Genomic DNA, 24,599 nt, shown 5'->3' with positions numbered 1-24,599 from the left:
TCTTTCTTTCATGTGGGCACGGATCCTTCTAGATCTCTAACATACTTAAATGCACATAAATGTGCAGCCTTTTAAAAATTCTTAAACAAATGGCAGTATTCTGTATACATAATTGTGCTAGAAATGTTTTCACTCTGCCATTTGTTGCAGGCCTCTGTCAGCAGGTTTCTGCGAGCCGTTGCCAAGTAACAAACATCCCCAAATGTAGTGTCAGAAGACAATTTAATGTTCATGATTCTGTGAGTCAGCTGAGAAGTCCCTTTACTATTCTCATGTAGGCTACCTCTGTTCTTTAAAGGTATTTGTGACAAGCCTTGCTATGCAGTCCATGCTGGCTTAGGACTCCAGAATCCTCCTGTCTTAGCCTCCTGAGGGCTGGGATCACAGGTTGTAGCCAACACGCTACCTCTTGAGGCCTCAGACACCTGCACGGTCAAGGCTGGAGGACCTGGGATGCCTATGGGCAACAGGTGCCGGCTGAGGGAGGCCTTGGGTCTCCTGTACAGGCATCTCTGCTTTTTGGTATCCTGGAAGCTTCAGGTTCTTCCATCAGGACAAGGTAGATATCACTGAGCTCCTTTTGCAATTAGCCTCTTAATTCTCACAACATTGTTCCATAATGTTTTTTTGTTTTGTTTTGTTTCATTTTGGTCGAACTGGGGCTTGAACTCAGGGCCTTGCACTTGCTAGCACTTGAGCCACTCCACCAGCCTTTTTGTGATGGGTTTTTCGAGATAGGATCTTACAAAGTATTTGTCAGGCTGGGTTCAAACTGCTATCCTCCTGATCTCTGCCTTATGAGTAGCTAAGATTACAGGCGTGAGCCACCAGCACCAGCTTCCACCATGTTCTTGTGGTCAAAGCAAGTAAAAAGGCCTGCCCAGGACATGTGTATTGCAGGGTTGGGGGGGGTGGTGAGGGGAGGGTTGGACTCCCCTCCTTGCTGGGAAGAACAGAAAAGAATCTGTGGCCATATTTCATCTACCACTACCCAACATCTATGTAGCAAAAAGGAGCTCTGAAATTGACTGGAGGTGCCTGCTTTATGTAGTGGATTCCTGACAACAGGCAGCTAGGTTACTTCCAGTATTTCACAAACTAGGTCAGAGCGATGCACAAAGGCCAGTGGCTAAGTGGAACAAGCTCGTTTTATGCCCTTTTCTGAGCAGTCTGAGTCCCCAGCAAGTCAGTGTTGTCTTCTGGGCCTCATGGCTCTCGTTTTGTCTGTGGGCTTGACTGCAAAGCTCTGTGCTCTTAGCGGCCTCCCTATTGCCCTGTCACAGAGTGGATCTCAGGAGAGAGATACTTACCCTGAGCTACACAGCCAGTGGTGTGAAGAAAGCTGAGGCCAGGAGTCAGTGGCTGCACAGGTCACCATTTGTCCCCATCCAGTGCTGGGATTTGGGTGGAGTGTCGGGGGGTGCTGTCCTGAGGGGTGCCAGGGACAAATCTCATTCACATAGCAGCAGGAGCTAGGGGTCGGCAGCCAGACTTCCTTCTGCTGTTGTCTCCCTGCTCCCTCTGGAGCTCTGACAAGGTCTGGCTGCCCTTAGGGCTCACTGCTGTCTCCCACCAGACATGGGGACCCCTGGATTGTCCCTGGCCTTGGCCTCTGAGGTTGACCTGGGCAAGGCAGGTCAGGGGTCTGAAGGAAACAGTATGAGGAGCACTGTGCTAGCCCAGAGCTCCGTGAGACTGAATCTTGAAAAAAACCCATAACAAAAAAAAGGGCTGGTGGAGTGGCTTAAGGTGTAGGCCCCGAGTTCAAACCCCAGTACCGCAAAAACAAAACAAAACAAAACAAAAAAAAGCTAGGGTTAGGCAGGATCCCACTTTTCCCAAGACCAAGGCTAAAAAAGGCAAGATTCTGGGGCCTGGACACTTGAGGTTTGCAATTTTATTAAGAAAACAAACAAAAATCCAACCTACACAAAAAGAAGTCCCCTCCATGCTAGTGGCAGCTCCTCACAAGGGAGGAGTGACTCTGAGTCCAAGGGAACTGGCTGCTTGGCCCTGCCCAGTCCCATGGGGTCCCTGAGGTGGCTAGGCGTCCTGCTGCTGGATGAAGGGGTTGGGAATGGCCTCCATGCCGTCCTGCGGGCAGATGAGCACCACCGACGTGCCGCGGCACACCACAAGACCCAGCTGGCGCGTGTCCTCTGTGAGCTTGTACTGGTCATCAGGATCTGGGGAGGGACAGAGGGGCTGAGGATGGTGGCTTCCAAAGCCCAGAGAAGGCAAAGTTTCATGCCAAAGGCCTGGCAGTGGCCTCCCCTCCAATACTGTGAGTGATCAGGACCTCAGAGGAACTCGTCCTGCCCAGAATCTGGACAAGCAGCCTTCTCTGGAGATGTCTCCAGACAACAGGGCCACTGGCTCTGGAAACAATGGCACAGCTGCCCTCGTTCTGCAAACGAGAATGGGGAGGCCCAGGCACTTGAGCAAGCCAGCAGTGGCCCAGGGCAGCGCCATCAGACCAGTAGTTGAAATGAAAGCTATGGGGACCCAGAATTCTGTGAGATCCTCAAGTCCTGGGGACTGTGGGGGAGGAGCCCAGGGAAGACCGCAAACTCAGGCTGCCCGTGAGGTCCCAGGCAAGTACAGTTCCTCATTATGGGGAGTCTGGAGGAGGGAGAACCAGGTGGCCAACGATTGAGAACTGCAGCCCACTTCAGGATCCAGCTCCGCCATGTTGAGGCCTTTGGGGACAATGCATGCTCTGGGCAGAGGGCTCTAGACCGGGTTGTTTTGGGGATAACAAGGAGCGCAAGCGCCTGGCCAAATGATGTGTGCAGGCTCTGCAGGACAAGGAGGGGCAGTGTCTACCACTCCCAAGGACCATGAAGGCTTCTTGCACTGTCCTAATGGCCCTTCACAGACAGGAAGGTTAGCTACCCAGGGGGCAGCACCCCCCCCCCGCCACAGCCTGATGCCCACCAGTTGGGCAGAGGCAAAGCAAGTGTCAGCCGGCAGACCAATGGGTCCGTACTGAGCTGGCCTGGTCCCTGCCTAGGGCCATCTGTGTAGCTCTAGCCACTTCTGGTTAAGTTGGGCTGTGATGTTTCCAGAGTCTTGTCTCACTGTATGGATGGGCTCTGGGCCCAGGGGGCAAACTCTCCTTGCTGGCTTTGGGCATCCCTGACCTCAGGACATGGTGCAGATGGGTGGAGGTGGCAGGCCAGGCAGGGGCTGGGGCTGGGGCCTTGCTGAGGAGCATCCTATCACGGCAGGCTGCCCTGTTTCTGACAGTGCCAGCACTTCACAGCCTCTAAGGGATGCAACAAATATGCCTTCCCTGTCCAGGCCTGGGTGACCCAACACAGCCTGCTGTGTCTAACCACAGAGTGCCATGTGTCTGTCCCTCAGTCGGCAGTGGAGTGGCCCGAGAAACAGAACAGCCCCATGCTGGCTCACCTCGCATGTACTCAATGGTCCCGTCCAGCACAAGGTTGAGCAGTGGGTCGAACCCCTTCAGGATTCCACTGGCTTGGAGAAACCACCAGGAGAGGAGGAAAAAGAAAGGCGTGTGGTCAGCACTGGTCCTGGGGACAGGTCAGGGCTCTGGTAGCAACATGAGTGTGGGGAACCCAGCCACCTCCCAACTGTTAAAGTCACCGGACAAACACTCCCCACTGTGCAGGCCACTACTTAGCTCCACATTCCTGGTGTGGAAGTAGCCACAAAGGGCACATCAATTCACGGTGAGCTGTGTGACCATAAAACTATTTGTGGATACTGAAATGTGAATTCCCCACAATTTCCACATCACCAAATATCTTCTGGGTCTTTTTCCAATGATGTATAATTTATTTTGGGAGGGAGGGTGGGGGGACAGAACTGGGATTTGAACTCAGGGCCCAAGTGCTCCATCATCTGAGCCACACATGTCAATGATTCTTAGCTTGTGAGTCCTGTGAAAGCAGGCAGCAGTGTATCCACACAGTGAACAACCAGGACAAAAGGGGACAGAGGATGGAGAGGGACAGTCAGTACAAAGTTAGCTACCAGCTCAAGTTCTACAGCACAGCAGGACAACCGTAGTTGGTAATAACCTATGGTATGCAGAGACAGCAGAAAGATTGTGAATGTTCTTATCACAGACAAAGCATGAGTATATGCTAATTACCCTGGCGCGCTCACCATGCACTGTGCACGTCATCAAAGCATCACATCGATCCATCAATATGCACAATTATTATGCATCAATTAAAAAATACATTCTAGCTAGGCACCAGAGGCTCACACCTATAATCCTATCTACTCAGGAAGCAGAGATCAGGGGTCAAAGCCAGACCCAGGCAAATAGTTCATGAGACCCTATATTGCAAAAAACAATAGAAATAAACAAAAACATTCTAAACAGAATTCTAAACAAAAACATTCTAAACATTCACAATAGCCAAGTTATGGAAACAGCCAAGATGTCCCAGCACTGACGAATGGATTAAGAAAATGTGGTATCTATACACAATGGAATTTTATGCAGCCATGAAGAAGAACGAAATGTTATCATTCGCTGGTAAATGGATGGAATTGGAGAACATCATTCTGAGTGAGGTTAGCCTGGCTCAAAAGACCAAAAATCGTATGTTCTCCCTCATATGTGGACATTAGATCAAGGGCAAACACAACAAGGGGATTGGACTATGAGCACATGATAAAAGCGAGAGCACACAAGGGAGGGGTGAGGATAGGTAAGACACCTAAAAAACTAGCTAGCATTTGTTGCCCTTAACGCAGAGAAACTAAAGCAGATACCTTAAAGCAACTGAGGCCAATAGGAAAAGGGGACCAGGAACTAGAGAAAAGGTTAGATCAAAAAGAATTAACCTAGAAGGTAACACCCACGCACAGGAAATCAATGTGAGTCAATGCCCTGTATAGCTATCCTTATCTCAACCAGCAAAACCCCTTGTTCCTTCCTATTATTGCTTATACTCTCTCTACAACAAAATTAGAGATAAGGGCAAAATAGTTTCTGCTGGGTATTGAGGGGGGGAGCGGGAGGGGGTGGAGTGGGTGGTAAGGGAGGGGGTGGGGGCAGGGGGGAGAAATGAACCAAGCCTTGTATGCACATATGAATAATAAAAGAAAAATGAAAAAAAAAAAAAGAACTAAAACCTACACACACAATGTGGAGGGACTTTGTGGACACCATGCACTCAGAGAAACAGACACAAAAGGCCCCATGGCATGTGACTGTATCCATAGGAAATGTCCAGAACAGGGGAAGCTAGAGTCAAGAAGTGGACTCACGTGGGCCAGGGGCTGGGGAGGAAATGGAAGTTAGTGTTTCATGGGCCAGAGCTTCAATTCTTGATGATGGAAAGTTCCAGAGATGGAGGGTGGTGGTGGTGGCATAAGGTGAAGGTATGCACCCCTCTGGGGGCCACCCTCCAGCTAAGCTACCTTCTTCCTTACATGCATGGGTATCCTGCCTTTCCTGTGTCTGTTGGAAGACAGGGGCTTGGCGCAAGGTCTCAGCTGTGCAGCCTACACTAGGGCAAGGCTGGACTCTACCCAGCACCACCCTGCAGTGCTACAGGGCAGGGGTATGCCCCTGACAGCTCTCAAACTAGACCAGGTCCATCACCTGTTAAAAATTTTATTGGCACACCTGTGATCTGTGGCTGCAAAGGCAGAGCTACTGAGTCAGAGCCCACCTGGGCTGCACAGCCATATAACCTGCTGCTTGGCCCTTCACCCCAGGCCCTGTGGCCCCCCTCCCACACAATGAAGATTTTCATAGCACTAGCCCAATGGTGTCACAGACAGCATTGGATGTGCGCTGGGCACCTGTCTCTACCCTGCCCCCATCAGCCTGCATGTGCTAGTTGGCCTCTGTCCAGCCTAAGCAGGCAGCAGGCAGGTCTCCAAAATAGTCACATCCACTGTCTGAGCGACACACCTGTGTGAGCCTGGCTCAGTTGTGGGTTGGAACCTGTGACTCTGGTGTGGTTGTCACTGCCAACATCAGGTCATGTGTCCCAACATTAGGATGCCAAAGGAACTCTGCAGCTATGATTCAGGGTTTGGGTCAATCCATAGAGAGATGATCGTGGGTGGGCCTGGCTGAATCAGGTTAAGACCCTCAAGGACAGACAGGGCCTCTCTGGCTTGTTTTGCAGGACAAATGTTTGCTCAAGGAAATTATGGCAGGAACCAGCTGTCAAATGCAGAGAGCCTGGAAGCAGCAGGGTGGGGTGAGGGTGCCCCCGGCCAGCAAATGTTGATGCAACGCTTACTCTGTGCCAAGAGCTGCCTCAATGACTGGACAAGCTTTTAGATCTTTCATTGTTGTTGCCACCTGGTGATGTAGGTGGAATTAGGCCCATATGACAAATTAAGAAAACTGAGGCTCAGACAGAGCAGCTATATGCCCAAGTCCCACAGCCAGCATGTGGAAACGCTGTGTCCTAACTCAAGCTATGTGGAACCAGAACCCAGGGCCCACTGTGGACTATGCTCTCCCTGCCAGACTGCTTAGCCCAGCACCTGGTGGTCCCTGCCCTGAGAGACCCTTCTCCATAGGTTCCATGCAGAGTAGACGCAGAGTTAAGCATGAGCATGCAAAGGGTGACAGGTGCTACTGGAAGCTTGTGACCTGGGAAGGAAGATCACAAAGGCTTCTCACAGCAAGACCCTGGAGACTGGGTAGGGTGGGAAAGTGACTCTGAGAGTTCACCTGGTAAGAACATTTAGGCAGTGGGGTCATGTGCCTGGATGCACACAGCAGTCCAGAGGCCTCACTCAGAGACCATTGTTCAGGTCTGGACTTTACTCTGGAACAATGGGGAGCCACAGATGGTTAAGCAGGGAGTGAGGACATTCCATTCCTAACTGGTTTCTTGGGACACCAAGTAGATACTGGCAAGAGTTGTTTTTCCCAGCCAGAGGTGATCCTGCCTCAGGAGACACGGGGTGATGTCTGGGGACGTCATGGTTGTCACGTGTTGGGGGGGTGTTCCTGGCATGGAGTGTGTATGTTGCTCAATACCCTGCAGTACCTAGGATGGCTACCTCATAGTAAGATCTTGTCCCAGTATCCACAGTGCTGAGGGGAGACCCTGGGTGGGAGCTATAGAGACAGGACTGCATGGGAGGCAAAGTTGTGAATCTGAATCCAGCTGCGTTACTTTGGGTTGTTGGTCCTCCTCTCCTTGGCTCAGTTTCCCCACCAGCAATATGGGGCCACCAGTTCAAGTTTCTCAGCCTCAGTAGGACAGCAGAGGTGGTCCTCGTTCAGCACTTCAAACAAGGTGCCCCAGCAGGTGCTGGTGGCTCATACCTGTAATCCTAGCTACTTGGGGGGCTGAGATTAGGAGGCTTGCAATTTGAGTTTATGAAACCCCGCCAACTCCAAAATACACAGAGCAAAATGGACTGGAGGTGTGGCTCAAGCGGTACAACACCTTCTTTGCATGTGTGAAGCCCTGAGTCCAAACCCCAGATCCACCAAAAAAAAAAACAACCAAACAAACAAGGCGCTAACCCCCAGGTTAATCCCTTCCTCAGTGCTGCCCTTAACTATCTCCTTTTCATTAGTTAAGGGAGAGGCCTCACCTTCCCGGCCTCCCTGGAACTTCACCCTGATTGTCTTGTCAATGTACTTGGACAAGTCCAAAATGCTCTCTTTCTTCTTCTTCTCTTTGTCCTGGGGGAAAGCATAGCGCCTGAGGTGAGGAGAGTAGCCTTATGCGGGCTCCCCTGTTCCGAAGACACTGTGTCCCCACAAGCACCTGCTGCTGCTCTTCTCAGCAACTCCCGTCCCCATGACCCCTCCTCCCCCGGCAGATCCCGGTCTCCATATCCCCGAGGGCCGCAGCCCTCCATCGGGAGCAGTAGCCCCCTGTTGTCAGGTCCCCCAGGGCTGCAACCTCTCCTCCATTCTTATGCCCCCCCCCCATCCGCAGGTCCTGTCTCCATATCTCCTTGGTCTGCAAGTTCCTGTCCCCATGTCCCTCCTGTCCATCGGTCCCCGTCTCCTTGTCTCCTGAGTCCGCCAAGTCCCTGCCCCATGTGTCCGGGTCCACAGCTCCCCTTTCCCATGTCTCCCCGGCCTTCGGGTCCCCGTCCCATGTTCCCCTGCTCCTCCATCCCTCTGTCTTCGGGCCTGAGTTCCCCAGGCCCTACCTTCTACTTCTCCTGTCCCTCCAGCCCTCATGTCCCCCACCCAACTCTCCAGGAGCGCTCACCGCCATCTCGCCGCCCCGCGCTGCTCGGCACAGGCCCCGCCCCGCGCCCTTTGACGCTGACCCCGCGCAGAGGCGCAGCGCATGCGCGGCGAGGCGCCCCGGGCGTTGCTGGGAAACAACTGGCAGCTGCTGCGGAGGGAACAGCAGACATGGCGGCGGCGCTAGTGCGGCTGGTGACGGCCTTTCTGCTCCTCGCCGCCCAGGTGAGGGCTGCGCCGACCCCACAGCCCCGCATTTTCGGCCTCGGCTGCTGAGCCCTCGGCCCGGAGTTCATGCTGGACCCCCGCCCGATCAGACCTGGGAGGGGCAGCGGCAGCGTCTGGCATCCGCGCGCCTGGAGCCCGGCCGTGACCTGCCGCTGGTTCGCGGCTCCTCTCCCTGCTCCTCCCGCGATAGGACCCTTCTCTCGCTGCACGGGCGCACTACTCACGCGGCTGAAGTTTGCGTCCCCCAGCCCCGCCTCCCTGGGTTCCCCCAGCCGATGGCCGTGGCAGGTAGCTGCTGCCTGCCCCTTAACCTCAGTCTCCCCTTATGCCAAACGGGCATGTCCTAGGTAGCCCTCCTTCCCGGGATGCGGGAAAGGCCCGGGGCGGGGGGGCGCGTCTAGCGTGTTCCCCACAGACTGGCACATAGGACCGCCCGCCCCATATTTTGCTCCGTGACCTTGGCCAGGGGCGTTCTGGTTCTGAGCCGCAGTTGCCCCTCTACAAGAGGGAGACAAGTATCTGGTATGTGGGTAGCATGCACAGGTGTTGTGATCAGTGCGTGGAACGGGTCATTTAACAAGAAGTCTGCCAGGTTCTAACGGGAACAGTGCCCAAGTCAGCTAAGGCAACCCTGTCCCTCCTTGGTTTTGCAGCTCAGGGAATGGGGCCCCTGGCCGCCCTACAAACGCAGCCATTAACCGTGACCCACTCTTAGCATCTAACTCTTAAGATGTCTTTCCCATCTGGCTGCTTCTCAGTCCCCACTGTGCAGCTCCCGGTGGCCCGCCATTCTTCCTATGGCTGCTTTTGTCCCCCACATCCCTAGCCCATTCTCTACCAGGCAGGAGCGATCTGTTTCAATGCATGCCAGATCTTGTCGCATCTTGCAAGCTGTCCAGTGACATGCTTCTGTGACCTGGCCACTTGAGAAGCTGCCCTCTTGGACAAATGAGGTTCAGTAAGGCTCTTTGCTCTCTGGTCTTTTCTGAGAGCAAAGAAATGACCCAGAATGTTCCTGGTCACCCTCCCAGTCTTGGCTGCCCTGCCTTCCCTGAGAGGCCCCTTAGGACCCCCACCCCCACTTCCCCAGCTGCTTGTCCAGCTGCCTGGACTTCCCCCATGGGTGGCCTGTGCCTCCAGACCACTGGTCAGCTTCATCAGAGGGAGAGACTTTGCATTCTCCAGATAGTTTGAACAAAAGAAGAGATGGCTGTACGGTTTGCCTGGGAAGGCTTTTCAGAGAAGGGCCACTAAAGGGTGTCTGAAGGATGAGTAGTTCTCTGGGGACAGGGAGGGGTAGGAGAGAGTGCCAGGGGAACCAGGAAGGGGGGGCAGCTGGTGAGAGCTGGTGGCTTTACTTGGAGACAGTGAGGAGCTGGCACATAGGGAGATTTAACACTTGCAGGGAGAGCTTGTCCCTGAGAAAGATGTCCCCACAAAGGACATTCTTCCAGTGGGTCTTGAGGGGAGGGCAGGGCAGGGGCCCAGAGGAGAGGCACCCTAGAAGTGGCTCCAGGCAGAGGGCAAGGATGGTGTCAGAGTATTCGGTCTCCAGGCTGGCCAGATGAAAGCAGGTGATAGCAGGTTTGTGTGCCAGGGCCTTTGGACTTTATCCTGGGCAGGCCGAGGGCTCTGAACTTTATCCCTAGAGCAGGAGAGCAGGTCCCCTAGCTCTTCTAGAAGCTGCTCCTGAACCCAGGCAGGGGCTGGTGTTCTGGTGGTGGTGGGAATATGAGACCATTGTGCCTCTGGGCCAGAGGCTGCATTCAACAGCCCTAAACTCGGAAACACTTGTGACCCTGAGTGGGAGCTCTGACTTCCCTAGTTATCTATCATGCACACCCTGTTAACCACCAGAGGTGGTACCACTCTGCATGGCGCCAGTGTGCATGCCTGAATATCTCCACCTTCCTCCTCGGGCACCTGGGGCCTCTCCTAGGGTCTGGGCACACCTAGCAGGGAGGCTGCTCCTACTGCCTTAGTTCTAAGACCCCCAACCCCACCGAGATTGACATTTCGTGATTCTAAAGCACGTGCCCCTCTAGCATCTCAGTGTGCTTTGTGAAGTACTTAGGTAGCTGCGACTTCAAGCCTGTCCTCGGTCCTACCTCGACGGGCCTCCTGGTTTCTGTGACCTGACTAGGAAGGTGGGTACCTTTGGTCCCCTGTCCCAGTTCCTTTAATCCAGTAGGCAGGGAACCACTCAGAGTGCAGGCTTTCTCTCATGGCTGGGAAAGTGCAGGCCTCCAGGCTTATTTTGAATGGAAAAGCAGCTTGGGGGCACAGGCAAGGAAACTCATGAATGTGCTTTTGTGCTCTTAAATGGCTGTTCTGAGGAGAAGCGGTTCTATCCACTTCTGTTTGACACAAAAGACACTTCTCACTGAAAGCTGTGACCCTGTAGAATGGGGTTGGCCGTGTGAGTGACTTGGGCTCTGAGTCACATGGGCGCAGGTCTGTATTGCAGCTACTCACCTCTGCTTGTGTGGTGGGAGAACTGGAGACACAACCTACAGGATGGACTTGGCTGTGTTCCAGTAAAGCTGTCTTTACAGGGTGGGTGTAGTTCTGACCCTCTGTGCCAATAAATTCCTTCTTGGAGCCGTGTCACAGACTCTGGATGTCAGGTGTACCTGTTGGAAAGGGCTACACTGAGGCGCCATCAGTTTGCTGGGGAGAACCTGAGGGAGGGACTTCTAATTCTGCTCCAGGTGGAGGGAGAATGGGAGGGAGGGACGTGGGGTGATGGTAGGGGAAGGAAGCCACTTTAGCCAAGTGCTCTGAGACCCTCGAGGCCTCAGCTGCCCTCCTGTCCTTCCCTCCCAAGTGACTGGGACAGGGCCCATTCACCCAGCCCAGCCTGTTGACTTCCTGGGCCACACCCAGCAGCCCCAGGAGGCAGACGCACCATTATCTTGTTGACCATGGCGCCAGGGCCCAGCCTTTCTTGGAGACGACAGAATCAGCACAGTGCAGAGCAGCCAGAGCAGCAGCAGGCTGGGCCTTGCTCTCAGCGACAGCCTGGACATGCAGCTCAGGCCTCCTGTGTCAGCTCCCTGCTGTGGGAACTGGAACACTGTGGGTTTTCACCATGCTGCTTACCTCAGAGTGGCCAGGGGCTCGGGTGAGAAGCTTGCAGGCCCAGTCAGAGGCCCCTTTCCCAGCATTTGCTTATGGGACCAGAGCATGGTGTGGGCCCTGTGGTGCCAGTCTTGCCAACTGGCTGCAGGTTGGCGTCCATCCATGTGCCATCAGGCCAGCACTGCTGCCTGCTTGTTTCCATGGCAGGTCCTCAGGGGGCACCTGAGGGTCTCTGCTGCGGAGTTTAGAGCCCTGCAGAAGAAGTGAGCTGAGAAGGGCTCCTGAGGAACCCAGAGTGTGCACATGCCCTTTCCAATCCTAGGATATGACCAGGGGCCCAGGGCTGTGAGCAGCCAAGGTAGTCTGAGCAGGCTGAGGGGTCCTACCACCCCTTTCTCTCCTGGGACCTCTATTCCCTCTGCCACCAGAGTCCTGCACCATGGAGCACCCAACCCCTGGCTCCAACTCTGAGGCCCTCTGCTGACCTGCCACCATAAGAAAGGTGAAGGTTGTTCTTGTGGTGCTGGATGCGGCAGAGGGGCTGCGGGAAGCTGGAAGGGTCAGTAGGTGCTCAGCAACAGGCCTCCAGCCACAGCTCTGCCCAAGGCCGACAGAGCTGGCAGGCTGGGGAGGAAGAAGGACGCTTTTGCCCGGAGCATGCTGCTTGTCACAGGGCTCTAGCTGCTCTGGCACTGAACAGGAGAGGGGGTGTTGCCCTGCTGTCCCACCTCCTGGGGTCTCCTGCCTTTGAGGTCCTGCCCTCTGCCTCAGTTTGAACTCAGACTCACAGGGCCTGCAGCTGTATTGAGGACTTTTAACAGCCCCTCTCTGCCCCCCAAAGAAGCGGGACAGTCGCCTGGCACCTTGTGGCACACTTGATCTGCTCAGTCTCATTCTGTCTCCTGTTTTGTTTTGTTTTTCCTTCTCATTTTTGAGATAGGGTCTCACTGTGTAGCCCAGGCTGGCCTGGAAATCATGATCTCCCTGCCTCAGCCTCCCAGGCATAGGGTTACAGGCATGGCCAACACACCTAGTGACTTCCATGTTCTTGCTGGATGTTTGGGCTCCTTGGGATCCTTCCATCTGCTGCTGCTGCCCACAGAGCTGGGACGGGGTGTGTGTGGCAGGGGGGACGACACAAGACATGAGGCCCTGGCTAATGTCTCTTGCCCCTGGTAGCATGTGCTGGTAGCCCCATGCTGCCCTAGGGGTGGGCCTGTTCACTAGAAGTCTGGAAAGGAGCAAAGGGAGAACAGCTGCCTTTTATGTGCTGGTTACCCTCCTTCCCAGATGCTGTGAGACCTGAGCGCACAGGGTGGCCCTGGTTCTGCCATTCTCAGCTGCCCACTGTGACCCAGTGTCCTTTGGCTCTTTTGGTCCATCTACTTCCTGATGGGATATTGGACGGTGGTCCCTCTGGCCTATGCTCTCAACTGATTATGTGACAGGCTGTGACCTGGGCCTGTGGATTAAGAGCTGACCCCACCTACTGGGGTGTCAGAAGCTTGCTCAGAACTTCACCTAGCCCCAGCCCTGCTCTCCGCCACTCCAGGAGCTTCTCCCAGGGTGCTGTCCCCACTGATCTGGGAGGCCCCACAAAGGGGTGCTATCTGTTTCTTTTAATGCAGAGACCTGGTACTAACAGAGGTGACCAGACACGATTGTGGTCACAGCCTGGGTCTCCCTATTTGTCCTGCAGGATGATATCCCCGGCCACCATGGGAGTGCAGGTGCCCCTTCCTGAGATATGCTGGGGTTCTTTGGACCCTGTATCTCATGGGGTCTCTGATTGCCTCCTTATCACTGCTGCAGGTCACCTGTGAGTATGGCATGGTGCACGTGGTCTCCCAGAGCGGAGGCCCCAAAGGCAAGGATTACTGCATCCTGTACAACCCACAGTGGGCACACCTGCCACAGGACCTCAGCAAGGCGGTGAGTACCTGCCGCTCTGACTGTGCCCTCTGCACCGCTCTGACCAGCCATCTCACCTGCTGTGCCGTCTGCTGTTCCCATCTGGCCTGTGCAGGAGCAGCCTGCAGGAAAAGACTTGAGTCAGGATGGTAGGGAGCCACACAGAGGCAAGAAATGGTCCTGGCTGGGCAGCCACCTGCCACTTGCCTAGGGCATCCTTGGATGAGCTCCACGCCCCTCATACCTCAGGCTCTGTGGTCATAAATGACAGCTGCCAAGGGGGTGTTGACAGACTGCCCTGCGGGAGATGTGGCTGCACTGCAGTTGGTGGAGTACCATTGCTACTGCTCCACTCCAGCGTCTGTGGAGGGTCAGGACAGAGAGGGGTCTTGGGGAGTGATAGCGGTGAGGCCCTGCTCAGCCTTTTCCTGTACTGTCCTCCCTCCCCATGTGGCCTCCACTCTAGGCCCACGGCTGACTGTCCATCTCGCACCTCTGAGACTCATGCGTCCTTCTCTGCCCATGTCCTCCTGTCCCTCCCACCCATGTTTACAGCAGACCCAGGAATACTGGGGCCCATGCTCCAAGTGGGCCACTTCTGTTTGCTTTTCAACACACATGTGAGCTGGCATGTGTGTCATGTGCACCCACGTGTGCAAGTGAGTGCATGCACCAGTGTGAGGACGTGTTAGGCATGTGTGTGTTGGTGTTGAAGCTTGCGTGAGCGCACATGTGCACGTACGAGCAGGTGTTTGTGTCTGCACAGATGCTGGGAGGTCTCATCGAGTCAGGCCTCACTTCCTCTGCTCAGGGCCCTCCTTAGCCTGAGGTAAAGCTCAGCCTGTGGTGGCAGATGCTCAGTTGTGATGGAACTGGGAGGCTGTTGGAGCAGCTCTATGGAGGACAGCACTGAGTGCCAGCCAGGGCTTCGTAGAACCTGGGCCACCACATGTGCTGCCATCTGCGGGTTGTTTTTTTTGTTTTGTTTTGTTTTTTCTGGAGGATCAGGGTTTGAATTCAGAGCTTCATGCTTGCAAAGCAGGTGCTGGCCACACACCCTCAGTCCATTTGGCTCTGGTTATTTTGGAACAGGTCTCTCGAACTGTTCATCCAGGCTGGCCTCGAACAGTGATCTTTCTAATCTCAGCCTCCCAAGTAGCTAGGACTACAGGTGTGAGCTCCCAGTGCCTAGCTCCATCTGTGGGTGTTGTGTGACACAAGAAAGCCTGTGGGGGACCCATTCACAGCCCTTGCCCCCTCTGAGCCCTGGCTTAGTCTCCTGATGGCAGGGGAGGAGAGGCCCTATTACAGCCAGTGTGCACTTGGCAACAACTGGCCTTTGAGGCAGATTTGGGGCACGGCAGGTTGTAGTGCCCAGTGGGGCCTGGGCTCTGCCTGACTGCTTGTGCCCCACTCCCTGCTGCAGAAGCCTTCAGCAGACCAGGAGAACTCTTGCTGTGGACACAGCCTGATGTTAGAGCTGCCAGGGCTTTGGGCCATGTGTGCACTGACAGGGCCTCTGCTTGGCCCTTTCATCACAGGCAGGACTGAGACCTCATGGTAGGCACGTGGTCCCAGGACAAAGCTCCTTGTTGTGGTTTGGGTACTGAAATGGTCAGCATGTCCACAGGCGATCTCCCCTGGTGACTTGGTAGTTGAGGAACCTCCTGTAACACTGCTTTCCCTCAGTCTCTTCTGCAGCTGAGCGACTGGACGTCCTCACTGCTCTGCTCCCCTGGTGACCTCCCTGCCAGTGGTTTCAGTGACCAGATCCCACTGGTGGCCCGTGGGAAGTGCACCTTCTACGAGAAAGCGCGACTGGCGCAGGGCAGTGGGGCGCGAGGGCTACTCATCGTCAGCACGGAGAAACTGGTACGACCACACCCCACACCCAGCCCCAGTCCCCTGATGGGGACTGATGCCCAACCTTGCTTTTGCAAACTGAGTCTGTGGTTGAGAGTTAGAGGCCAGTGGTGCCGGAGGGATCATGAACCTGGCAGGGCCTGGTCTGCTGTCCCATTCAGGAGCACCCAGGAGTTTCACGCAGTCCTGCCTACCCTCCATTGCTATGGTCTGGCTCAGCTCAGAAGATGCTGCCTGAGGCCTGAGAGGTGACTTCTGCACTCCCTCCTCTCCTCCCAGGTACCCCCAGGAGGCAACAAGACGCAGTATGAGGAGATTGGCATCCCCGTGGCCCTGCTCAGTCACAAGGACATGCTGGCCATCTTCAGGGTAGGCTCCCGCCACACTGTGCTAGCCCGGTGTGTCCAGAGAGGGCAGTGGGCAGGAGCCTGTGGGATCAGGAGTGGTAGTGAGGGTGTCAGGGGCCCAGCTGCACATGGACCCCCGCCTGGCTCTGCGGGAGGGCGGGCAGGAGGTGCCGGCTCACGCTCACCTCTGGCATGTTCTCCGAGGCAGCGCTTCGGTCGTGCGGTGCAGGTGGCACTGTACGCACCCAACGAGCCGGTGCTGGACTACAACATGGTCATCATCTTCGTCATGGCTGTGGGCACAGTCGCCATCGGTGGCTACTGGGCTGGGAGTGGGGACGTGAAGAAGTGAGTGCTGTGGTCCGCGTGCATGAGCGTGGGTCAAGGGGAGGATGGCTTAGGACCCCAGGAAGCAGAAGGTCCATAGTGACAGGGCTGCCTCAAGGAGAGGCGTCCACTCCCCCACAGAACCTTGTGGAATGTGACCTTCATCCCCTCCACCCCCCGCCCCAGGAGGCCTGGCCAGAGTTCCCAGAAGAGCTGTCTCGAGGGTCATGCTGAAGATGCAGGAAAGGTGTGATGGACGCTGCACAAAGGCTAGTGGGTGGAGGGTGTCCACTGCCCTTTATCAGGGCAGTGGCTGAAGCTGGCCTGCTAGGTGGCTTAGATGAGAGTCCTTCCCTCATCTAAGGGCTTCAGCTCCTCAGCTGGTTCATCCTCAAGCTGTCCCTGGGGCAGTCTGGCCACCCACCCATGATGGGCTCTAGGGCCAAGGTCTGGAGGGATTGGGCAGTGCTAGTGACAGAAGGCTGGCCCTGCCTCCTGCATTTTCCCACAAGCTGCTCTTGTGGCCAGAGAGTTTTATGCAGAAATCAGATGCACTTGGCCACATCAGTGCTCCAGCCAGCCCCAGTGGTCCAGGATAGGTCTGTCATTGCACCCTCATGCTCCCCTGGACAGTGGTGGGTGTCAGTGCCTCCCAAGCTTCAGCCCAGGCCCCAGGAAACACTGAGCTGCTGGCCACGTGTCTGCCAGGGAAGGGTCATGTACCTTTTGTCCCCGTGGTGTCTTCCAAGAAGGTACATGAAACACAAGCGTGACGACGGGCCTGAGAAACAGGAGGACGAGGCAGTGGACGTGACGCCGGTCATGATCTGTGTGTTTGTGCTCACGTGCTGCCTGATGCTCGTGCTGCTGTACTATTTCTACGACCAACTCGGTGCGCCCCTCCCCCATTAGCACATTACACTGCCCACAGAGCTGTGCCGGGGTGGGCTGGTGGCCATGCAGGTCCTGGCTGGGTTTCACCCGCTGTCCCCCGCAGTGTACGTGATCATCGCCATCTTCTGTCTGGCCTCCTCCACGGGACTCTACAGCTGCCTGGCGCCCTGTGTGCGCAGGCTGCCTTTCTGCAAGTGCAGGTGAGTCTGCCAAACTTGCCAGCAGCACGGGTGGGGCTCTGTCCTGTGGCTGGCTGTTTCCTGTGTCCAGGCCCTGGAGCTCCAAGCTTTGCCTGATGATAGCCAGTATCCCCCTTCCTCTCCCACAGCCCCTAGCCTGCTTGGCACGGTTCAGTGCAAACAGCAGGTGCTCATTCAATGCTGGCCAGGGATTCATAGCCCATGAACAGGGTAAGGTTGGGAGGTGGGCTCTGGATCTCGGGTCCCCTACTGTCCCCATGTGCCCAACTGTCCTGCTTCTCCCCCATATCCTGTCCCACGAAGCTCTCAGTAGAGCACCCCTGCTGGGGCAGTAGGGGCCTCACCCAGGCACCTAGTGGAGTACTTGGAAATTTCCCCAGACCAGCGCTGGTCTGGTGCTGGGGTGCAAGGGGAGCTAACACTGTGGGCAGGGATGGGGGGCCTGGAGAGTAGACCGTGCACAGGTGGCTTCCAGGGTTTCCGCAGGTGCAGCCACTCTGCTCTCAGGGCTGTGGAGCACCTCAGTAGGGCCCTGGGGCCCTGGACAGGAACAGTTTGCAGGAGCCCTATGTGAGGGTCAGGTGGGGTCTGGGCAGTGACCATGACAGGTGGCTGAGGGGTGCATGGTGGTGGGTTCTTGGTGCTAATGGGCACCCCTCCCCCAGGGTCCCGGACAACAGTCTACCCTACTTCCATAAGCGCCCACAGGCCCGCATGCTGCTCCTGGCGACCCTCTGTGTGGCTGTGAGTGTGGTGTGGGGTGTTTTCCGCAACGAGGACCAGTAAGTTCTCCCTACCCCCAGGTCCTCAGGTGCCCCTGCCGAGACGCCCGTTTCCCCACCTTGCCAGGCCATGTACTGGCTCCCTGCCACCCTGCATCCAGTTTCACTTGGCCTGGCCTGTTGCCTCGTGAGCACTGATTGGAATCTGGATAGGGATGCCACAAACCCTCCTGGCCCTGGGTACTATGCCCTCCAGCATGGCCTCCGCGGGACTCCCAGGCAGGACCACCGTGTGGCGCTACACACCACAGGCTCTGTACCCCGGGGTCTGGGCTCACCTGATGCTCTGGGTCCCACCTGTTCCTGGCCCCTGTGGTGATGGAGGTAGAGGGGCTGCTTCTCCACATGCTTGCTTCTCATGAGGTTCTGACATGTGGACGCCATACAACAGCCCAGTCTCCCCTGCAAGGCAGAGCACCCTGCACCATGGCTGAGGACAGCCAGCCTATCCCCACCCTCTCCTGGTCATTGCTGATACCATCTGGTGCATCCCAAACCTCTGCAGGCAGCTGAGTGCTCTTGGCTTCCATGGTCGTTGGGGCTTGAAGCTCCAAGAGTTCAGTGGGAGGAGGAAACTCTGAAAATACTGATTGTATGCAAGTAGAACAGGGACTCTGACCGCGACATCTGAATCAGGAAAATGCCCAGTGCTATGCCACGCTGTCCTTGATCTCCCAGCAGCATCTGCAGGCTGTGGGCGGGCAGCTTTCCTGTGCATGGGCTAAAGTGACACTCCATCCCATGTCCAAACACATCATGTGCCTGTCCAGAGCTGGACACAGTGTCTATGGCGACTTGTGCAGCAGGTGACCAGCACAGCCCTTGGTTGAGCTGTGAGCCACAGGAGAACAACAGTCAAGGACAGAAGAGTCAAGGTCCTGAGACAGAGGCCCCTCCTTGTTTTGCCCTCAGCCCCTGGCTGCATGGCCCATCCCCAAAGCCTGTTCCTCAAAGACTGTCTCCAGTCTCCTGGGGACTCAGAGATTCTGTGTGGAACCTGGCTGGGCACAAGTTTCACTTTTTCCTAAGTAGCGTGTGTTTGGAACGAATAGCCAGATGCCATAGACTTCATCCCTGCAGCACAGCCCTGCCCAAATGCAGTTCCTGCCCTGTTGTGTAAAGAGCTGGGTCCTCAGCAGTGCTCAGCTGAAAGTGTGTGAGAGGCCCTTGTGCGTGTCCTGTCTGGCTCTGGCCTGCAGGGCTGCTTGGTGACCCTGAGTGCAGCCTAGCCCAGCTGTGGGAGGGGCTACTTCTGAGGTTTGGGGGTCCTACATGTGACACCCTCTGGGCAGCTCAGAAGCTTGGTGGCTGGCAGGTAGTGGCTTCTAGGACACAGGTCCCAAGTCACAGGGTGCCTTGTCTTCCAGGTGGGCCTGGATTCTGCAGGATGCTCTGGGCATCGCCTTCTGTCTCTACATGCTAAAGACCATCCGCCTCCCGACCTTCAAGGTGAGGGGCCAGCAGGCACGTGGTTGCAGGACCACATTGCACAGGTCTCGCTGGGGAGCTTGCAGGGCCTGGCCAAAGGTTCTGCTACAGAGCCACTCCAAGGCCTGGGTCAGAGCCCTTACGTATAAGCAGCGGGTCTCAGGCTTGTAGGTACAGGTGGAAAGCAGTACTGGCCTCCCAGGAGCACATCCTCTCTTCCACCTGCCAGAAACTTCACCTTAATCCTGACCTTGCCCCTCTCCTTGAGGCCTGGCCTGACCTGAAACTTGCACGGCCCTCTCCCTATCCTTTGCTCCCCAGCAGACTGAGTTGGTTTGGCTTGGGTGTCCCAATAAAGTCTGTGTCCAAACAGGGAAACTGAGCTCTTCAGGAAGGGAACAGGAAATGGGGAGGATGTTGGCTGTGTCATGGGTGGTCCCTTGTGCCCAGTGGGGCTGTGTCTAGGGACTGCCCATGCCCAGTTTTGACCACGTCCTGGGGAGAGGTCTGCATTCCCAGTGGGACTTTGTAATCTTGGACAGTCCCTGTCCTGGTGCGTTCCCTTAAGGCCCTGTGCTGTTGCTCTGTAGGCCTGCACACTGCTGCTGCTGGTGCTCTTCATCTATGACGTCTTCTTCGTCTTTATCACGCCCTTCCTGACCAAGGTAGGTAGGGTCTGCAGCCCTCTGCACCTCCCCCCTCTTTGCTCCCCTGCCCCACTCTGGCATGCCTTTGTTGTCTGCAGAGTGGAAACAGCATCATGGTAGAAGTGGCCACTGGACCCTCAGATTCTGCTACCCATGAGAAGGTACAGCACCTGACGGTGCGGGCCTTACCAGAGAGTGGGGGATGTGGGAATCCCAAGTGGGAGAGGGGGTCTTGCCTGAGGCAGACCTTGGTCTCTCTATAGCTTCCCATGGTGCTGAAGGTGCCCAGGCTGAATGCCTCACCACTAGCACTGTGTGACCGGCCCTTTTCACTCCTGGGTTTTGGAGACATCTTGGTGCCAGGTATGATGCTGGTGGGGCAAGAGATTAGGAACTGTCAAGCCAAACCCCCGGTAGAGGTTCATCTTTGGGAGTGGGGTGCATTGCAGAGTGTGGTGCCCAGGTTGGGGACTGGAAGGGACCTGGGGTCTGGAAAGCCTCCTGGTTGGATCAGTCCTTGCCTCACCTTGGGTGAGGTGCAGGCCCCTTCCTGGGAGTTGGCACTCCTGGGACTCGGCCAGACAGGCCTGTAAGTGCTGCCCCGTCTCTCTCCCCAGGGCTGCTGGTGGCCTACTGCCACAGATTTGACATCCAGGTGCAGTCTTCCAGGGTCTACTTTGTGGCCTGCACCATCGGTAGGTGCTGCATGCTCCAAGGTGGTGGCTCCCCGATGGCCCTCATGGGAACCATGGTTGTAAAGGGAGTTGGGGGTAGACCCTTCTAGTCTCTCCCCAGTTTCTGCTGCTGTCCGTTCTGCTTTCTTCCCTTTTCTTCTGTTTGCTTCACCTTCCATATGTTTTGTTACCAGAGCCATCTATACAATGTGCATACTCTATTTTGCTTTTTTTGAGGCATGTTCTCACTGTGTAGCCCAGGCTAGCCTCTATCTCACAAAGTGCCATTTTAATTTGAGCCCAGATTGTTTTAAAACATTTCTGAGCCAGGGCCAGGGTGCTGCTCAGGGATAGAGCACTTGTCCGGCACACACAGTCCCTGGGTTCTGTCCTCAGCACCACCAAAAAAAAAGGAATTTCCAAGGCAGCTTGATGGGTCCCCATGTGTGCACAGCCAGCTGCCTTTCTGCAAAAGCGCACGCCCTAGCCTGGGCACCCTGCTCCCTGGGCCCCACGCATTACATCCGTGATGCCCCGCCATCCCATGGTTCTGCCTCTGCCCAGGGTCCCCTCAGAGAAGTAGGTGAGGGCTTAGCCCAGCCCAAATGACCCTCCTCCTCTGTCCCTCCAGCCTACGGCATTGGCCTCCTGGTGACGTTCCTGGCACTGGTGCTCATGCAGCGTGGCCAGCCCGCCCTCCTCTACCTGGTGCCCTGCATGTTGGTGACGAGCTGCGCGGTGGTGCTGTGGCGCCGGGAGCTGGGCATGTTCTGGACGGGCAGCGGCTTTGTGGTGAATACCAGTTTGCTCTGACTGTCTGCAGAGTAATAGCCCAGTGAGGCCTAACTAGGGTTCAAGTTGAATAAGACCTCCTCGTGTTCCCACTATGCCCCTGGTCGCCCGCCCCGGCTCGGGTCCTGCTTACAGAAGGTGGTTCTTTGGGTGTTGTATCTGCGTGGTCCCTTGGGGGATCCCTTGGGCAGGATCTGAGACTATCACACTCTGGCCTGGATGTGGACACTTCTTTACCAAAGTTGGTCCTCTCAAAAACGCAGTGATGTCCCCTTGGAGTGGTCACCAAGATGCCTGCTGCTCCCACCAGAGCACACAGTACTTAGGGGCAGGGTGGGGGCAAGGTCAGCCCATGTGTGGCCTCTGTGTCCCCTGTCCTGCCAGCTGGGAAATGCCTTGCTTATTGAGGATACCACTTCCAAGGGGTGTCATGAGCTCTGCTCTCCTGGAAGATAAGATAGAAGCTGGCCGCCCATGCCGTTAGGGTGCTGAGGTAAAGCTGGGGCTCATGGACTGAATGCTCACCCTTGGTGCTCCCCACCCCTCTTGGAGCCCAGGAGAAGGGCTGTATCCCCAGGGGAGTTGACTTGGCCACAAGAGTGAATGGGTTTGCTGGGGGAGCGCAGGAGAGGCAGGCTCGCAGAGGGAGGAGGGGCGAGCAGGCAAAGGAGGGGCTCTCTACCATTTCCCACAAAGGGTTGTGGGGCACTTGCTCCTGCCCTTGGTGGGTATGCTGACCTGCTGGGTATGCTGTGACCTGTGGCACCTGTGCTGCTGGCCCCTGCCCTTGGGACCTCCTGCTCCTGAGCCTGGCTCCCACACTTTAGGGGACAGGCACTCTCCTGCTCTTCCCTCTGACCCATGTATCAGGTGTCCTGCTCTGGGCTCTTGCTCCCTCTCACTGAAGGCCTCTCTTCCTGCAGAAGGACCAGCCCCAGCTCCCATGGTCTCCAGCCAAGGGGCCACAGCCTCCAAAGGACTCAGACACCCCCCGCTCACAGCAGCCTCCAGGTGAAGAGCTGGTCAAGGCCCCCCTGCCTGCTGCACAGCCCCCAGAACCAGCCAGTTCCACATCTGAGGAGGCCAGGGCTACAGCCTCTGCCCAGGAGGCTGGGAGTCCATCGGGCTGTACCACCGAGCCCAAGGGCCAGGACCAGGTCCTGCCTGGGTCCCCAGCAGTCATCCATACCATGCCAAAATGATGTGGGATGCCCGGTGCCTGCCGGAGGAGATGGTGGCCACCACCCAGGCAGGAGACCTGTGTGGTGTGGTCCCCAACATGGTGCTCAGTCCTCAGAGGGCCCCATACCTGCTCCTCTCCTTGCCACAGCTGTACCCTGTCCCCCAGCTCTGCTCTGCACTTGGCTGCCATGACCCCCCAGCTCTGCAGTCCTCCTGGCCCCGCGAGGCTCACTGTACTGTCCCTGCCCAGCAAGGCCAGCGCAGTGAGTCCCCCACATTTGGTGCTTTCCCCCGTTGCTTCCCTTGGGCTCTTCCCTAGAAGAGCCTGCACTAGGCAGGAAGAAAATGCAGAAGTGGCTGGTGGTGCCGGTTCTCAGTGTGACATCAGCTGAGTTAGGTCCAGGCTGGGACCTGAGGACAGGGTGGAGGCAGTATGGGGCAGGGCTCCTGGAGATGGGGCCACCATGCAGGTGACAGCAAGCAGATGGGCAGAGAGCCCTGTACTCTTCCCACTTGTTAACAAAGGCTCACTGCGCCCTGACATCCTGTGTCACAGGATCACCTGTGGCCTGCAGGTCTCAACTGCCCCGTGAGGCAGTGAGGGCAGGCAGGACTGGTTGAGGGCAGCCTTGGTGTAGAAGTGCCAGCAGCATAGTACGGGTGTGGCCGTTCAGCCAGGGGAGGCAACTTTTGGAACAAGGAGTATATTCTGGAACTGGCTGTCTGCCCTATACCTCACTGATGGGGTCCTTGGCCCCACACTGGATATGCCTGCAGCCAAGCAAACCAGGGGTGGGGGTTCCCATACGTGTGCTGCATGTTGTCACTGGGAAGCAAGAGTCTGGCACTCCACACAGGCATCTGCCCTGCTGCCCCCCAGTTTCACAGCCTTCAGCTTGAGTCCAGAAAGGAGGCAGAGCCCTTCCACTGCGCTGTCCCGTTAGGAGCTCAGGGCAGCCATTTGGCTCTCACCAGGCAGGACGCAGGAGGAGCCGTGCTCCCGCCTCAGTGCACCAACCCCACTGCAGACAGCCTGTGTTGGGGGCCCCAGCTGCAGGGGAAAACACTGTCTTCCCAAAAAAACGTAAAAAAGCAGGGTCAGTGCAGACAAGAACAACTGGACCTCTCCCTGTGCTCGCTGACAATGGGCCAGAGGGCTGGCAACCTTGCTTCCGCCACTCGGACTGCGCCTTAACTTAAGCTGTTTTGTACATGGGTGTTGGGTGGGCACATCTGTCTCCATATTGGGAATCTGACCAATGTCCAGGAGTTGCAGGTGGGGGTGACTTTCTGCAGTCTCCATTTGTATGTTTTACCTTGCTCCTGTCAACTCAGATGATTAAACATAGCTTTTGATACTCAGTGCCTGCATTGTCCTGGGTGGGCTGCCCATGTGTGGTGTGGGCAGGAGGCAGGCAAATCCAGAAGCAGTGTGCTGACTACCTGTGCAGCACTGGTCCCTCAGGTGGCTTCGGGGTGCAGGGACCATCTGCAGAAGCTCAGTTCCCACAAATCCTTGCTTGCTGTTGAGGGAGGTGAGCCATGTAAGGGGCCAGACTTGGCTCCTTGTGCCTCAGTCCACACCTACTTCCAGGATGAAAGCCCCATCCATAACACACAGGGATGCAGCCTGAGGTTGAAGCTGTGAGAGACATGCTAAAACGGTTATTTGAAGTTGATTTCAATCCATCCATCTGCTCAAGAAGGGTGCCGTCGGGGGCCTTTATTTTTGGGACTTACTGCCCAGAAACAGCATGGCTTTCAGCTCCAAGTGTCCCTCCTGCATGTTGCCTCTAGGGGTCACGGGCCCTGCTGCGGAAGAAAAACTCAGATCCCCTGGCCCCAGCAGCCTCAGGCAGGTCTGTCAATCTGTCCCTGTGTCTTCTGTAAGGTGGGATCAACATCAGGCCTACCACAGGGCAAAGCAGCTCAGGCGCCAGAGATCAGGTGCCTCCTGTTGCATTGCCAAGAAATGGCAGTCCCTGTTGAGTTGATGCTCAGGGTTCATGGGGAAAGGTGTCTCTGCCAGTGAGGCAAGCACTTGGGGCCCAAGATCTGTGCTCAACTTTG

The 24,599-nt window shown here is 56.2% G+C and overlaps 2 protein-coding genes across 6 annotated transcripts; one reads left to right on the top strand and one right to left on the bottom strand.

Annotated features, from left to right (window-relative positions):
- Positions 1-1,882: 1,882 nt before the first annotated feature.
- On the bottom strand, positions 1,883-8,316 carry Lsm7 (LSM7 homolog, U6 small nuclear RNA and mRNA degradation associated). The gene is made up of 4 exons (XM_020165861.2): positions 8,196-8,316; positions 7,564-7,654; positions 3,415-3,486; positions 1,883-2,186 (listed from the first exon to the last, which is right to left on the bottom strand). Exons 1-4 carry the CDS (start codon positions 8,199-8,201, stop codon positions 2,044-2,046), a joined length of 312 nt encoding a protein of 103 aa, XP_020021450.1. The 5' UTR covers positions 8,202-8,316; the 3' UTR covers positions 1,883-2,043.
- On the top strand, positions 8,279-23,887 carry Sppl2b (signal peptide peptidase like 2B). Of its 5 annotated transcripts, XM_074054331.1 has the most exons (16): positions 8,436-8,689; positions 13,295-13,414; positions 15,083-15,265; positions 15,536-15,625; positions 15,812-15,951; positions 16,680-16,822; positions 16,928-17,024; positions 17,690-17,806; positions 19,174-19,255; positions 19,825-19,899; positions 19,980-20,042; positions 20,145-20,244; positions 20,499-20,576; positions 21,187-21,347; positions 21,732-21,840; positions 22,271-22,409. In XM_074054331.1, the coding sequence occupies exons 1-15, from the start codon at positions 8,468-8,470 to the stop codon at positions 21,801-21,803; spliced, it is 1,743 nt and encodes a 580-aa protein (XP_073910432.1). In that variant the 5' UTR covers positions 8,436-8,467; the 3' UTR covers positions 21,804-21,840; positions 22,271-22,409. The 5 variants fall into 5 exon arrangements, with proteins under 5 accessions (XP_073910431.1, XP_073910430.1, XP_073910432.1 ...); XM_074054330.1 differs by lacking the exons at positions 8,436-8,689; positions 21,732-21,840 and adding an exon at positions 8,279-8,398 and having other exon boundaries at positions 16,683-16,822; positions 22,271-23,887; XM_074054329.1 differs by lacking the exons at positions 8,436-8,689; positions 21,732-21,840 and adding an exon at positions 8,279-8,398 and having other exon boundaries at positions 22,271-23,887.
- The last annotated feature ends 712 nt before the right edge of the window (positions 23,888-24,599 follow it).

Source organism: Castor canadensis, chromosome 14 (genome assembly GCF_047511655.1).
Source record: "Castor canadensis chromosome 14, mCasCan1.hap1v2, whole genome shotgun sequence".
NCBI lineage: Eukaryota > Metazoa > Chordata > Mammalia > Rodentia > Castoridae > Castor > Castor canadensis.
This window is presented reverse-complemented; position numbering and strand designations above follow the sequence as displayed.